The 16,379-nt window shown below is 41.5% G+C and overlaps 1 protein-coding gene across 4 annotated transcripts in view; it reads right to left on the bottom strand.

The window, feature by feature from the left end:
- Positions 1-317: 317 nt before the first annotated feature.
- The window catches only part of DOCK11 (dedicator of cytokinesis 11), an 83,175-nt gene continuing 67,113 nt past the window's right edge, over positions 318-16,379 (bottom strand). For 3 of the 4 annotated variants that reach the window (XM_037407877.1, XM_037407880.1, XM_037407878.1), the window contains 11 exons: positions 14,583-14,798; positions 14,444-14,501; positions 12,847-12,953; positions 11,732-11,854; positions 10,737-10,850; positions 8,812-8,958; positions 7,559-7,769; positions 7,027-7,217; positions 6,262-6,362; positions 4,952-5,090; positions 318-2,341 (listed from right to left, as the gene is read on the bottom strand). In XM_037407877.1, the coding sequence (XP_037263774.1) occupies positions 2,219-2,341; positions 4,952-5,090; positions 6,262-6,362; positions 7,027-7,217; positions 7,559-7,769; positions 8,812-8,958; positions 10,737-10,850; positions 11,732-11,854; positions 12,847-12,953; positions 14,444-14,501; positions 14,583-14,798 (1,530 nt within the window). In that variant the 3' untranslated portion in view covers positions 318-2,218. Of the gene's footprint in view, positions 2,342-4,951; positions 5,091-6,261; positions 6,363-7,026; positions 7,218-7,558; positions 7,770-8,811; positions 8,959-10,736; positions 10,851-11,731; positions 11,855-12,846; positions 12,954-14,439; positions 14,502-14,582; positions 14,799-16,379 lie in introns of those variants that run through there. The other variant, XR_005107456.1, reaches the window with a different exon arrangement.

Below are 16,379 nucleotides of genomic sequence, written 5' to 3'. Positions count from 1 at the left end.
AAAATTTTCCATCCAGTCAAATTATTTACCTGCAGGACAGAAGGAAAATACTTAGGGCATGATCATTTTTGCTGTTCATCAAAACTGCATATAAGCATGTATTCTGAACTGTACTGACTGTATATATTCTAATGGGACTTACATTAAATATTTTTTGGCTTAATTACCGAGATGGCTTTCCAGTATATTGAAGTAAAAAGACAGGACAACTCCAATACCACCAATAAACTGAAAAGTTCAGACAAAAATTCATCTTGGACCATTAAAGTAATCTGAAGATGTAAGAATTGCACTGGAATTCCAGTAAAAAAAAAGGAACAGGAACTGAAAATTCAACTAACAACATTATTTCAGAACATTAAAGACATCAAAAAACACGAATAAGAATTTCACTGCAATTCCAGGAAAACTATTAGGTTAGCTGCAGGATTTAAAACAGCTATAGTGCAAGAGCTTTTCGATGCCCACATCTCATCATTGCTGCCGGTATTCAATATATGCCTTTAGTATTGATGTTTAGAGTTCAACTAGCTCTAAAAAAATCTTGTAATGTATCCACTATTCAACAGCTTCATCACCTTTTAACAAAGTAATTTGGAAAACTCTCACTATCTGCCTTTAAATACTATTCGTTGAAAGATGAAAAATCGATAAGGTAGTAACCATATTTAAATATACCAGTCTCTCTTCCTCTTTCTGTTAAGCTAAATTTAGAGCCTGCCTGGCATAAAAGCACATACAAGCAGAAATGTGGTCTGTTTGTAACATAGGCACATCTGTATTTTGCCTGCAGCAGCTAACGGGTGACTTTATGGATCACAAAAGTATTTTCTCAGGAGACAATTAATTTTAGGTATTTTTAGAATCATGCATAATAAACATTTTGAAATGTGGTCCAGTTACTATTTGAAGATAATTTTTGTTACAGAAATAAGAAGCTCAACATTTTATAGACACTATAGCCAAGCTAAATACTCAGCTGGAGTCCGCTTATTATGGCATTTTGCTACATAGCCTTAAAAACCCCCACCCTTCCCATATGAACTACTGGAACCGTATTTACAATTGATGGGATTCTGAAAAACATGGATGTTAAAAATGTTGCTGGACAAAAGAATTACTGATCTGTTTTCTTCTTCCTGCATCTAAAAGTGTTGTATGAATAAGAAGCAATGTACTAAAGCTTTGGGGAGGGGAAGAAGGAGTAAAAGAATTCTGGAAAAGACATTTTCTCCAACCCCTTGTCAAACAAAAATGACGGGCTTTCAGAAAACAGATCTGTTTAACTGGAGGGAACGTGCATGTCATACGATGTTAAACCCTCCCCTCAATTTTGTATGAGTTATTTTGATGTGCTGCATTGTTTTTTTTAAAGCCCATCTCACAGATCATCAAAATTTTTCTGAAAGGTGTTAAAGCACTTTGTAATTGCCAGCTCAATTTAAGATGTCCTCAGAGTCTGCATTTGTGTGAGACCAGGAGCGGTAAATGGAAAAACTCACATCGAATAACAAATCTGTCCGGTGGTCCTCAGTGGGTACAATTTATCCTCCCGCAGCTGTGAAAGGTTAGCAAAAACTGAGATCAGCCTCAGTTGGCTCAGCTCTCAAGGAGGTTACTTGAGAATCATCTGCTCAGAGGATGTATGAAAATCCCCATTTCTGACTTCGGCTGTAGTTATTCCAGACTAGGGCAAGCTTACTTCCATGGTCTGAGAGCAACAGGGGCATCTGCATCCCAAGTCACTTTTTAGAAGAGGAAGGTCTCTTACTAATGACTGAAATCTCTCTTTCATGTTCCCTCTCCAACAAAGCTTTTAGCAGCAAATACGACATAATGCTAACTTCTATATACTCTATGCTCCTTCTATTTACAAAGTAGTTTTACATTTTATTATATTGCATTGTACAACTTTACATAGTACTGTTATCCTTTCAATTCATAGTTCAGCAATTCAATACATATTTAGATAACTGCCTCCCCACGTCCTGTTATACATTTAGCTTAAAAAAAATTGTAGAAAACAAGCACAGTGGTGCAACGTCCAGGCACTTTCAATGTTGCTCTGCAAAATAAGCAAGCACCCTGTTTGAAAGCATGGCAACTTTTTTTGGGGGGAAAAAAAAATTGAATCTTTGCTCATAATGGATTTTTTAAAACATCCTTTGTACAGTTCCAAGTATTCCTGAGAAAGGTCTGTAAAATACGACTGATATGTTTATATTTCAGCAGTGGGTCTGAGTGAACAGTAACTTTCATCACCAGATGTTCCGCTGATCGCACAGAAGACGTGTAGGGAGTCATGCATCCATGGTGAGTGCATTGTATCTTCGTGGTAGATCTAGAAAAAAAATAATCACAAATTCAGTAAAAGTTTCAGTTCATTATTATAATCATGCGGTTTAAAAAGGTACGCAAAAAAGATATCCAACCTTGTCTTCAAAGCTGTTTCGCAAAGGCAGCATAACAAAGAAATGAGAAAGAAGAGTAATTTAGCAATTTCTTAGCATTCATATAGGCACTGTTCTGTGTATTACCGGATCATTTTTAGTTACAGCTATCCAGTATAGGAAAGAAACAATTCTCTGTGCAGTAATTTTTTATTCGATCTTAGCAGAACAAAATTCTAATGTTTTTTTTTTCTTTTTTTTTTTTTTTTTTTTTCGGTAAACAGGGGGAAAACATGCAGTTAAATAGAGTAAACGCTCACTACATCCGTGCCATGTGACAAGACTGTGTATTTTTTGGCCTGAAGGACAGTCTTACAGCACAGGATCTAACTAGACTGGTAGAGCTCCTCTAGAGCTGACCGTTATTTGTTCTTCACCCTGAGGTTCACCAGTCAACAAGTTAGTTAGCCTGAATTTACGTTAGTGAAACTGAGATCAGTGGCCACCATAAACAGTTTCTGGACATCCAGCTTTCTGCCACTCTCGGAGGCTTCCTGTACTTGTTCAGCTGCAGTTTATCAATTTTTTGTGTTTACATTTCCCTAACTTGAAAGATGTGTAGATAGGTCACAGGCTGACCCAGTGAGTGACCCGTCTGCCCTGCCATCTCAAACCAAGTGCACTGCCTGTGTTGTTCTGGGGAGCTGACAATATTTAGAAAAGCATATTTTGTTTGCAACAAGAGCCCTAAATTAACGTAATATACTTTTAATGTTTAATCGAGTAATTTTGCAGAAGAGGAAAACATGTTCTATTAAGTCTAATTTGTTAGATACTTAGGTCACTTGATAGCAATGTAAAGTTCAAGTCAGTGGTTTTCTACATGATGTTGCACAGCCATAAAGAACAGTGCTTGTAAACATCATCTTTTAAGCTGCCTTTTGGTCTAATAGAAGAAGAAAGTGAAAAGTATGTCCTTCACAGTGAGCCCTCCACTTTGACATTCCAGTTGCTGTAATATTTTGCCCGTTAACCGAAATCAATATGACATTGGGTTTGTAAATCTATCAAGATAATAGGGAGCGTGCTTTAACAATACTTAGATGTTCTAAGATAATCTTAACTATTGTACTGCGACAGTGCAGAACAGAGTGATTTGCTTTTGATTTGACTATTGCAGAATTCAGAAACCACAGAAGTTCCAGCACCTGCATGCAAATTAAATGTCTTGGAAAGGTTTACTTGCAAACAGCTTAGAGTAAGCAGGTGGCAAGTCCTATGAACGAGTATCTCTGAGCAAAGTTCAGCAGTGAGTATCCATGGTAGGTAATGTACGTGAAAAAATGAGTGAGCCAAATGTGCAAAATTAGTAGTTTACACACTAAGAAAATGGTGGTCATGAGCAGAAGAGCAGGGAAATCTAACAAAAGCAAGGGGATGCAGCAGTCACTTATTCTCAAATGGATCCTCCCTTACACTCCTACAACAAAATTCAGCCCCTTCATGAGACTGTTCACCTGAAATGATATTGCACTCTTCCATAACAAGACTGATTGCCGTAAGCATTATTTTATTGAAAATAAACCTAACTTACAAACAGCAGCCTGGTGCAGTGGTAGTGCTTTGCCACTTGCATGTTTTTGCATTATTTTGAACAACTGTTCAACTTACTGTGGAATTCGCCTATATATTTTTTAGAGACTTAAAATGCTGCATTTTTAGCTAACAGTCACACATGGACTATGTGTTGAGTAACTGGGAGATTCCAAAACCATTCTTCTAAACTTCAAGTACTATGAATCACAATGCAGCCTGTACCGTTCATTTTATGTGCTTGATACTACAGATTTACAACGAGCTTTCTTTTGTCATTATGAAGGCAAAATTAAAGAGCACAGGTATGGAGATTACTTCAGTAAGCCAGTTTTCATCTAATTTCACAGCATGACACGAGGTAGAAGTGCAACTGTTCTTTGATTCTCTCACCTCTCTGACGCTACTATTTAAATACATTGTCCTAAAATGATCCAAGAAAACATTAAAACATAGGTCAGATAAATTAGCACGAATATTTTAACAGTGCGCATAAATAGCATGTTGGCATTTGGCCAAAATTAAAAGAAAACATCCTCTAATGGGAGAAAAAAATAATAAAAGGAACTTAAGTTGGATATAATTGAGGAAATGGAAATTTTGCCAGAGAATCTTGACTTGTGACTTTTCACAGATTATTACAATGTAGAAAACATGAGGTAAAACCCAGCAAAGGATCTCCGATGACCACAGCAGTGAGGAGACTAACAGTATGTGTCAGTGAAGACTCCACCCTGATGTACACTGTATACCAACACCAGGCTGAGGCTTTCAGTCAACAGAAACTGGTTTTAGGAATCCACCAAGTGTATCATTTACTTTCCACATCCCGTTACTCGCCCTTTTTATATTTAGCTAAACAACATGAAGAGCGATCGAGTTTTCAGTTAGTTTTCAGTCAGTTTTCAGCATTAGCTAGTTTTCAAGCAGAGAACCACCTCTGCGGGCTCCTGACATGCAGTACGTGCCTGTTCGTGGATGATGTCAGAAAGCTCTTTCACCATATCCCGAAAGTTTGATTTTAGCCCCTCATGGTACTCCACTTGATCCTCCTTAATGAGTCGCTCGTTGAGCTCCAGAGCAATTCCACAGGCTTGTATGAACTTCCTGGGGAGGAAAGGAATGAACTTTGGGCATCACAATAGCCCAGTTTTCCACTGAAGCAAGCAACCAACCAGACAGGCAAATCTTATTTCCCCCCTCCCCCCTTTTCTCCAACATTTGGGACAAGTCACATTCTAGGAGCATCCCTGGCACAGCGGATCAGGGAATGGGAAGGGATTCCAGCACAGGTATTGGGCTTTCTGCTGGAGCTTTTTCCAGCCTGGATCCTCAGCAGATTGGACACATGCACCCGCGGTGCAACACCATGGTCTCACAGCTTCACCCCTGCCTGTAGGACCACACACAGTTTGCCGGTCCCAGGTAAGCCCAACCAGCTGCACATCGGGTCACAAGCCCAAGGGATGCCGTGGTCAGGCACAGAGGGGAAATGAATTGTACAGGGCTTGACAGACTTGGATGTATGTGTTGTACCATGTGTGCTTGAGAGGTTAAGTTGCTAACAGCAGATAAATCCTCCAGAAAGAAATTTAGGTCATGGGGGCTGTAATATTCTTTTCTTGGTTACTGGAACTTTTTTTTTTTTTTTTTAATAGATTCCAATGAAAATACAAGCATGACTGGGATTTTCTGGGATTTTTTCCATACATAGAGATAGTGCTTGCCCTTCTGGCTGCACTGCAAGGCTGGAAAGTAAAACCGCCTTCCCTCTGCTCTGCATCCACATGTGGCATGTTTGCAGGGCTTCTTCCTGTCTTTGTTCCATGGTTTGCTAGGTTACTCAGTACAGTGAAGGAAAATAGGATTGGCCCAAATGCTGCTTTCTCCATACAGTGACCAATGAGCAAAACGGGAGTCACGGGGAAGTTCAGAAAATAGTGTGCCGAAGGCTCATCATCCTGAGGTGAAGCAGGAGCTACCTGATTATATCTTGGGGGGACACTTTCAAGTGGGAGCTAAAACATACCCTTAAGGGACCGGAATTAGAAAATCTCCCCATGGAGATCACAGCCCTGAGCCTGGGAACTCTTGACGTATATAGTTACATTACTTTTTTTCATATGTCTGAGCACCCACAACGCTGTGAGACCTGGATCTTCATAAGGCACGTCTAAGCATTCAGCATTTGCTGATTTTGGAGACAGACAAAAATATAAGTAAAGCAGGTACTATGTTCCAGCTGGCTGACTAGTTTTTATTATATTAGAAATCCTACCTGAACATTTCTTTTAACTCATTCACCTTCTTAGTAGGATATTTGCTGGACTGGCTGTCACTTAGGAAAGCTCTGGCATAGGCCAAGGGACCAGCATTAACCTGGAACCAAAGAAATAAGAAATTATGCTAGAACTTTTGTTGCGTGGCTAAGGGCAGTTGTGAAGGGAGTAAAAATTAAAAAAAAAAAAACCCCAACAAAACAGAACCAGCATTAGCATATCATTTGAATGCCACCAACTCTGCATTACTAACATCACCGGAGGCACCTGAAGTTTCAAAAGTTATCAGTTTTTCTATCTAGGTTTTATAAGATTAAAAGATAAATGGAGACAAAAAGAGAGATGCAATCTGTTTCCTCATACCTTTCTCTTATTTGCATTTGGAAAAGCAGTGCGGTCTGAGTCTTAAGGTCATTTATCCAGCTTGAAAAGTCAGGGTTACAGAAAGGCTATTTGGGCCTGATATTTGCAGTACATACTTAACTCTTGCAGATTATTTCAGCATTCACCCGTGGCCAGCTAATGTGCAATTACCCTTGGACTTGACACTGTAAACACCGCTGGACAAATTGCTTACTACCACGACCCATCTGCTAATGTCCCGCTATATGCGGCAGGGAAAGCTGCGCTGGCAGGTTGATGGTTGCAGCGCTGCAAATGAGGTAGTTAATGATTTCTGGAAAGCAAATGTGTTGCGTTGCAAAAAGATGACTCACTCTGAGATGGGTATATAAACATAATTCTGAACAGACATCCAGCCTTACCTGCACGGAAACACAGCCTTGCAATTTGAGCTGCAGCTGGATCATGTCAACATCACCAGCAGAGCAGAGTTTCTGCAGCTCTGCTGTCTTGTCTTTTATTTCATCGGTAGCAACGTCAATTGGTTTTAAATTAACCTGATGTTCATAATTGACTGGAATTCTCTTCTTTACGTACGGAAAGGAGTTCAAAGCTAGCAGAAACAGCAAAGGGATTTTATAGCTTGAAAAGTCATGCAACAAATAGAAGTACTCTTCATAGAACATATACCAGCAGATCCTTGCCCTCAGGGTTTTACTCAGTGTGTGTGAAAACCTGGACAAGGCTGTAATTTACCAGCACAATTTATTAATTTGTAAAAACCTGCAAACAGAAATACAAGGTAAATTCCCCCTCCCAACCAGAATATTGTATCGTCATTCTGTTTATGTGGCTGAGAGAATTTCTGACTCTGACTTGGGATATTCTCATGAGCAAAAATAGTCTAAAGATAGTTGCTGATACACACTGTCATGTCCATATGCTTGTACTTACTAGTTAGAATGGTCCTTTTTTTACATTGTTCTTCCACGCTTCCATGCTTTTTTCCAGATAAAGTATAAGGAGTTTCAAATACAAATCTATTGATATTATGATTTCTTTCAAATTCAGTCTTTCTTTCGGAGATTTCTTTGTCTTCAAAATAGGGCTTCACGTAAGTCACTTGAATATGAGCATACTTAGGATCAAGGTCTTTAATGTTGACCTGTGAAATAAGGTGGTTACTCACTAGAAGAACAAAGGTTAATAACTTAACTTAGAATTGGTTAGTTTACCCACACAGATCCGATTTAAATGGATTCCCTGCTGCCCCAGCGCCATTGCAAACAGGGGAATGACACACCAAACACTCCCTTTGGCCTCACCTTGATGTCTAGACCATCGCTAGCAGATACACAAGACAAGGAGGTGTGGCACAAGAAAGAACTCATCAGATGCCAAACAAGCTGCATCTGGAACAGGGAGCCATACTGCCTTACCCGTCACGCAGCACACGCCTTAGCCACTCAGTCCTTCTAATATGCCTGTATTGCTCCCAGGCCATGAGCTCACACAGTGCTGTGCTGCAGCGTACAAACCTGCAGGCTTGCACAAAGCAAGCTTTGGGATCACCAGCACTATCTTTGGTAACCCAGACATACCCATGGTTGCAACTTCAGGGTGTGAACAGCCCTTGCAGGGAGAAACAACGGTTATTCCATAGGAAAAGGAAGGAGCTACAGCTACAGGGCCCCACAAGATTTAGACTGGCAGTGTCAAAGCAACAGTAACTCTGCTTCCCATCACCTGCTCCTCTGTGCTGGCTCTTAAACGCCTCCCAACAAGAGGGCTCAGTGGGATGTGGATTGCAATTTTCCACTCATAGTTCCCAATTTATTCATTTCCACCTGGAGCCAGATCAGCACCAAAACTGGTCAAGCTGTGCAACACGTCCCCACAGGAGCATGAGGCCGCGAGGCACAATTGGGAGCAAGGTACTTTGTGGAAGAGGGTGGGAGAGAAGGCTCGCTCCTCCCTTCCTACTGGCAGAAGTAAGGGATGCTCTGTGGTCTCCCATCTCCAGCTCCACAGAGCAACGCTCATCCTTCTGTGCTCCATTTGCACAGTGCTTAGAGCAGCGCAGCCCCAGTCCCTGACCAGTGTTAGGATACAAGCGGCATTTATGTCACGCTCATCAGTGCACCTCGAGTATGTGGCCTTGATGTTCACTGCCAATAGCACTTTGTTAGCTTGTTCGTGCAGTTTACCTTGTTAGAATCCTGGATAATCTTTACAGTCTCTGACCCAAATTTTTCTCCATAAAGTTTCAGAAGTCTGAAGGAAATCTCCGAGAGGCCTGTCAGCTTGGGTTCCTTATAGATGTATTCCTTCCCATCTTCTTCTTCAAAGAACGTCTAAAATTAATCACAAATGAGTATCGAGGAATGGCTGGGTTTCTTTGCTTGGAAAACTTGATTTTTGATTTTCCACTTTGAAAGCAAGCATCTACTAACATTTCAGAAAGTCAAGAAGGTTTAGACAGTTATGGCTCACTGAACGTGGCCTGTTTTAATGGGTTTCTTTAAAAAACATGTGAAAAAAAATCGTAAAATTCCTCAACCAACACAAACGTGTCATTGCTGAACACAGAGGCTTGCACATGACAGGGAGAAATCTAAACAATATGGAAGATGGGTTTGGCCAGAAGCTGGCTTTTTGGAAGGCTGGAAAGAGGCAAGTGGAGAAAATTCACAAAAAACATAAGGCATAGAGGAGGAGCAGAAAGATAAGTCGAGGAAGCCCTGATAGCAGAGCCACATGAACAGTCTGAAAAGAAGGATTTTGTGTAGGCTGCAAGGGACTTCAAGCAGTAAATAAAGAAATGGGTTTCCTGTGTTTTGATTCCTCTCGTTTTCTGGGAAGTGGGATTTGGTGTATTTGCTGCAAGGAGACAAAATTGCATTAAAGGTCGTGCCTGCATCACCAGTCCTCCCTGTAATGGAAACAGCATGAAAGCTTCATGCTTTGGTGAGCTGTTCCAGTCAGAAGTTGTGATAAAGTGTCAAAAATATCTCTGTGTAGCTGGCGTATAAAGCCGGCTAAGCTTTAAAGTGCAAAACTGGATCAAGTATTGGTTGTCAGGATGAAGTTTTACATAGCTTAATTTTAGGGGCTGATCCAGTAATTTCTACAGCTTCTAGAAAACTAAGCTAGCAGTTGTTTCCTTTTATCTATCGCTAATCTTATTTACTTTTTACATATCCAAAGTTGAAGATGAGGACAAAAATAAAACCTATGTTTGCTGCAACAAAAGTCAATGCTCCCATATGTTGTGCATGTAATGACAATGGTGTTCAGAGGCACAAACTCAAGATGTTTTCAGGGGTATTCATTGTCTCCTCTAAAGGAAGGAACAAGGAAAGGCAGGGCTAATATAATTTACATAGCATTTTCTAAAGAGGGATCCTGCATCTCCCCCTTGGTTATGGGTCCACAAGCAGAAGCTGATAGTTCAGAGACACAAGGGAGATGAGGGGTAACACACTTTATTAGATTAACTGCTATAGCTGGAGAAAAAAAACCCACACACAGCTGCTTTCAGGCTCAGAAGGCTGCATCGGATACGGTAAGATCATGCTCCTTCTTGAGACTGAGCCCCAGATCTTGTCCATTTTTCCAGCTACCTCAGCTAACAAAACCCCCTACCTGTCTCTACAAGTACGTAACCAACACTGATACGTATTTTGCCTCCAGCTTCTCCCGGGGGAGAAGAGCAATTGTCTGCAGACAAAAATGGCTGTTACTGCTGCTGTTTACATACCATGGTTATATACTATTACTGTTTATACACCATACACGCTAAATTGTGTTTGTGTAACTTCTGATAACTATAATTACACTCCTACCCTCCCCACCCCCCACGTTTTCTGAACCCATTAAGCCATTTCCTAACTGCTGCGTTGTTTGATGAAAAGCCTGTGAGCAGAAACAAACTTCATAATAAATCAAGTGCTCCTGGAGAGGGACACAGACCCTCATCTCAAGGGTGCAATGCTGCAACGCTCACGCAGACGTGCCAGTGGCTGCACCAGAGGAGCCAGCAGGCTTCTCAGCTTCAGGTCTGACACTGCGGCAGCTTTAGGGGCCAGGATGCCTGGTGAGGGGTAGCTGGTGAGCCAGGGTATATACTTACTTGTCCATAAAATGCCACTCTGAAAAAGGTTCCAAGAAGCCTCTTCCTTGTGTGCATTACTTCCAATATCTTAGCATATGCTCCATGAAGTGTTCTGTACAGCTGAGTAAGTTTCTGGAAATCAAGTCTTGACATCATTAAAGCAGAATTTTGCAAGCAGGAAATTCTAGCTAACACTGAAAGGTATCTGAACACAATCCTTTGGAGAATTCAAACTTGAATTTCTGGAGAGGTTGAACCCATGCCATTTTCTTTGAAAAAGGAGTCTCAGTCTTAAGCACGTGCTTAGCTTCAGGTCTGAAAGGTACCACAGGCTGCAGTAACACCACTATCCTTAGAGAGAAGGCTGAGCCTGCTGTTTCAGCCTGTTCCCTGACGGAGCCTTTAAGGGTAAAGCAGCTTGCAGTATTTTACCCAGAAATTCTATTTTGATTAAACACAGTTTTAAGATGAAAAAATAAATCAAGGCTTGTCTTAGCTTCAATTCTGTAGTTGGATGCTGCCCTGGTGTGGAGGGGATCAACTGTTCAGCAGTCGAGCAAGAGCCTCACCAAAGCAGGGGTCACAGCAGGTGCTGGGAAGGAGCATGGTGGAGGGCTGGTAACAGCCTCCTTCCCTCCTCTCCACTGGCCACTGAAATGCCTGCAGGTCTAGTCCTTCCTCTGAACACTTCTCCCTCTGTTTTTAACCCTTCAAACCCTCACGTCTCAAAAAAGAATCTGGCTTTGATGCGTATATGGGATGATGACAGCTTTATTTTAGCAGAAGGAAAGTGGGAATTATTCACTAAATATGAGTCTTCCGTGTCTTTAGTTTTAATAATTACCCTCCAGACCACTGCTTTCACCAATTTGTTTAATGACCAGCAATGAAGCACAGTTTGTGCTTCACCAACACCAGTTTATTAATTTGTAACTTCAAAAATAAAGTTCCTGTTTTTTTCTTAGTGATCTAGAAAATTGCCTGATACATGCACACCAGTTCAAAACACCTACCTCAAATTCACGCCGCTTCTCATAAATAGGAATTATCAGTTTGGAAACTTCAGAAATTGTTTCATAACGCTCTGCTTTCCACAGGCCATCTACACATTGCTCCAGGAGCTCCACCAGGACCTCCTATCACAGCGACCAAACGGGTGTTGTTAATAACACTCAAAGTTAGAAGAGAAAATCATTTTAACTTCAGATACTTTAATAGGTCCCAGTATAAGCAGTCACAGTTAAATAAGTTTAAACCCTGTGTGTTCCCAGCCTTTTCAAGGGCATTCTAAATTGGGGAGGGTCGCAGAACAAAGGAAAAAGGACAAGTTATTTTTCAAAAGTTCATTCATTCTTAATAAATCATTAGCAAAATAGCCAGCAAGTATGCCTTGGTTATTTAGCCACATCCTCAGGACAATGCCAAAACTCTGGGAGGGAATGGAGATGACAGCACTGCAAGTCAGAAGTGCATGCCTGAGAAACATGTCCAAGGAACACGTGTGCAACAGCAGTAGGATGTGATGCTAAGGATCCTCAAGCCTAGTCCTGATGAATGGGCAATCGGGCAGCTGGGCTGCAGGGCCACCTTGCCCAGCCACGTGGGCCACCCGATGCAGTTGTACAGGGATGGGGCAGAATTGTGAGACTTCATGACTCATGGGAGGATCTACCTGCTTCCCCAGTGCCCTGCTATGGTTTCTGGATTGTTCTGCTAACTAAGTGTCCTGCAGCACAGCTCTAACTCAAGGGGAACCTGAGCTGACCTCTCACTTGGCAGGGTTGACTTGCATTCTGTCCCTCCTTGGAAATACCACGCTGTGCTGCCCTGTGCTGGCAGCATTAGCATTTGCATAACACGGCCGGCAAAGATTGCGGTGCAGCTTTTTCACTCTCAGTGCTAGAAAAGCCTTTCAAAAGAACCAAGAACTTACACCAGTTTTACTTATCTGAATTGCATACAGAAAACCCTTCAATGCAGATTTCTCTCAGGAAATTACCGTGGAACAGTCTTCCTTACAGATGCCGGCACACAAGTCTTAATTTGTTAGAGCTCACACGAGCAAATTCTAAAACTTAAATCCTAATCAGCTATCAGATATCCTGTAGTCTATACTACAGGACCTCACCTCACTGTAATGTACATCCATCATCCCACCATCTTCTTTCATTGCACCTTCTTCATCAATGTTGGGAGTAATTTTCCTGAAGGCAGTGCATCCACTGGGGAAAAGTTCTGTAGCAGACAAAAGCAAATGGATTAGTCAAATAACATATCTCAAATGTGTCATGCTTTAATGGCCAGGGAAGCAGTCTAGCTGATAGCACTGAGCCTGACAGCTAACAGGGGACCTGAGCCCCATTTTTGCTACTGATTACCTGCACGAGACTGAACACATCAGAACCTCCCCAGCCATTTGCCGTGGGAGTCATTCCTAGTATGGAACTAACACCAAGCACAACACATTTCCCAGTGTGCTATCTGGAAGTCATCTTTAACCGACCTAATCAGCTGCAACCAACCGAAAGTCAGGAGAGAAGGACAAGGGTATCTCTTTACACAGAAGATACAAGAAGCAAGCTGCTGCTGGATGCTGGAGAGCTGGGTGGTAAGTGAACAGGACTGTACACTCCTAGCAGAAAGCAGAGCTATGTACCCCAGAGCTTTGGGTAGTTCAGCCTGTACTGAACCCTTTCCAGCCTATGTATATGTAAAGAGCACCAGTGAGAGAGATAACTCAATGTATTCACTTGATATTCCTTTAGATTTGTTCCTCTTTTGTTTCTTCTCCTTTACCACCCGGTTGTGGTAAGCAGCCTCCAGGGTACAAATAAAGAATTGCTAACTTTTAATGCTCTCCCCTCTGCAGCCATGTGAAAGGTGTATACATATCAGAAAAACAAGTCCTGATTTTTCCCACTTAGCCAACATGAAGTAGAGAATTTGTGGGGACTCCAAGCCCCCTGAGCAAGGCACTTAAGACCTTTCCAGCCAAGGCAGTGCATGTGATCCGCTCATATGTAGCCTTAACCTTCTGAAATGTTAGGTGTCCATTTCAACAATTACTCCCTTACACGGAAACGAGAAATGGGGTCAATATATCAACTGTGGAACAGATATTTAAAATAAAACCTGCGAAGTGGTGTTACTTGAAAACACACAAGTCTGTCCTTCCTTTCTGTTTTGCATCAAACCACAATACACTTTTTTTCTGATTGTTCTTTACATATTTGTATAGTTAGGCTATAGCCTCATTTTTTGACTGAATTTTGACTGCTTTATTCTATAGTTTTCTGTACTGTCTACAGTGATACTTCTGATGAACATATTGACAGCCAGCTTTTAACATGGGCTTCCCCTGTGAGCACATTTCCTAACGTAAAATACAACTGAGCATTTAAACCAAGACATGATGTGTCAGTTCTTATTTCACTCAGCAACATGCCAACACGACTGTGTGAGCAGACCTGGCCAGCCTAGTAAATGCCTGTGTATGAACAATTGGATTCCTTTCTTAAAAAGTGCTCATCTTCTTCTAGCTTTATCTACTGTACTTTTTTTTTTTTTCCTTTTTAGCTTGTTTCTAAAATGTAAAGTTTTTTTGGTAAAAAAAAAAAATAAAAAATTACCACATTGAGAGAAACTAGTCTTTAAAAAGACTTTGATCCCTCCCAAACCCATCACTGCATAGTCTTCCCTGCGCCTCCCAAACAGCACACACTTACTTTTCCGGTGGAGAAACTCTGCAACGAGAGCTGCTACATGAACATAACACATGGCTGCCTGCAAAGTACAAAGGGGAAATTAAAATGTCATCTGTACATCTGTCTTGTTGTGCACCATGTTTTTAATTACATGAATTACCTCTGAAAAGTCTCCATTTTTTACATGTATTTTTGCCATACTGTCCAGCCAAGTTTTCCGGAGCTCTGGGGTACTTGCATAAGATTTGGCTAAACTGTACTGTAGATCTATCAACATTTCTGGATCCTTTTCATGTTCCTTCATTTGAGCCGTAGCCATAAGCACCGTACGGATTCTCTTTGTCAAATCTTTGACTTCAGAAGGAAAAGCAGTTGCCTGACACAAAAAAAATCTGATTAGAAGCAAATACAGAAAAAAACAGGTGTTCCAGGCTTTGCTAAAGAAAGGCTGCCGCTAGCCTTCCAGCCAACATTCCACTTGTTGCCCATCTGAAAACACCGAGAACACAGAGATAAGACTAATTAGCTTTTACTTACTGAACCCACACTGCACACAGTGTGCAGTATTTCGTATGCAATTAGAGGCATTTCAGCCTGGGTGTGCACAGGGCTAATCTCTCCTGTTCATGCCAGGATGCCAAGTTGGCAGTTCCTGTGTTAGTGAGGCAGGTACTCTGGCATCCTGAGGAGCTGGTGTGAGAGCGAGACAGAAGTGCTACATGCATGCAAATGTTCTGGGACGGGACTGTAAACCATGCCTAGAGTATTTTTTATGTCATTCAACATCCAGCTTGTTTAGTCTCTGATGTGGTCACTCTTCAATTCCTAAAGGACCATAGGCATTTGTTGAGCTTCCCACCACAGGAATGTAATAAATAAAGTTCTGTAATCTCCAATGACAGAAGTCCTACGTCCTTTCTGGGCCCTACCCCATGGCTGCACCATGTCCTTGGGAAATAATTTTAAGTAAAAGTTGTTAAAAGAGTTTCCCTTGCAGCGACTTGTGCCGACTGCCTCTTGCCTGCCACTTTGCAGCTCTGTGAAGAGCCTGACCTCCTTGTCTCCGTAACCTCCCTTTCCATAGTGGAAAGCAGCAGTTAGGTTCCCCCTCAGCTTCCTCTGTTCCATCATAAGCCTGGCTCACGTTCCCTCTCCTTGGGTTCCTGCCCCAGAGCTATCTCTGTGGCTTACACAGCATCCTCTCCAGTGTATAGAAATCTCTCCTCTTGTACTGTTTCACTTACAAAAATACATAAACTGCATATAATGAATGATAGTCTCGTGATGTAAAATATGAGCAGCAAAGTATGGCGCAGTGAAACCCTTATAAGCACCTGTGTACAGAGAGAACTGATGTTTTTTCCAGGTATATCCTAACTATAAATTTGTTAAAATTCAATACCTAACTGAGTTTCCCATTCTACCGTTAGGTCCTAGGATAATCTAAGAACTGTAAAAATGCTTCCTTTTTGTCTGTCCTACCCTGGCATCTATGCTGTGTGCAATGGAGCAAGCTGCAGTGACAATGTATTGTTCAATGTGTTGGGTAGAAGCTGTTGACTCTAGTGCAAAGATGCACAATTATTTCTCAAACACAACCATTAATTTCTACGGAAGAGTGCTTTCTTAATATTACTGACAATTAATTAAAATGAATTCCTGTGAATTAGTATCTTCAGGCAACGTAAGTACCAGATCCTCCTTGTCATTACTCTCAAAGCTGGAAGTTCTTGGAAGGCTCTTTGGACAACCTTGCAAGCAGCACACGTTACAAAGCATAACCTGAATTGCAGAGCTCCCTCCTCTTGGCATGAGGCCTCACGGATGGAGCATGACCTGCCTGTGCAGCTGACCCTATTGCTGTTGGCATTAATACTTGTTTACTGAGCAAATACAGCCCGCTACGAGCTTATAGGTCATAGTTCAAATTCTTAGCCTTACCCTTAAAACATGATTT

The sequence above is a fragment of the Falco rusticolus genome, chromosome 14 (genome assembly GCF_015220075.1).
Source record: "Falco rusticolus isolate bFalRus1 chromosome 14, bFalRus1.pri, whole genome shotgun sequence".
Lineage (NCBI taxonomy): Eukaryota > Metazoa > Chordata > Aves > Falconiformes > Falconidae > Falco > Falco rusticolus.
This window is presented reverse-complemented; position numbering and strand designations above follow the sequence as displayed.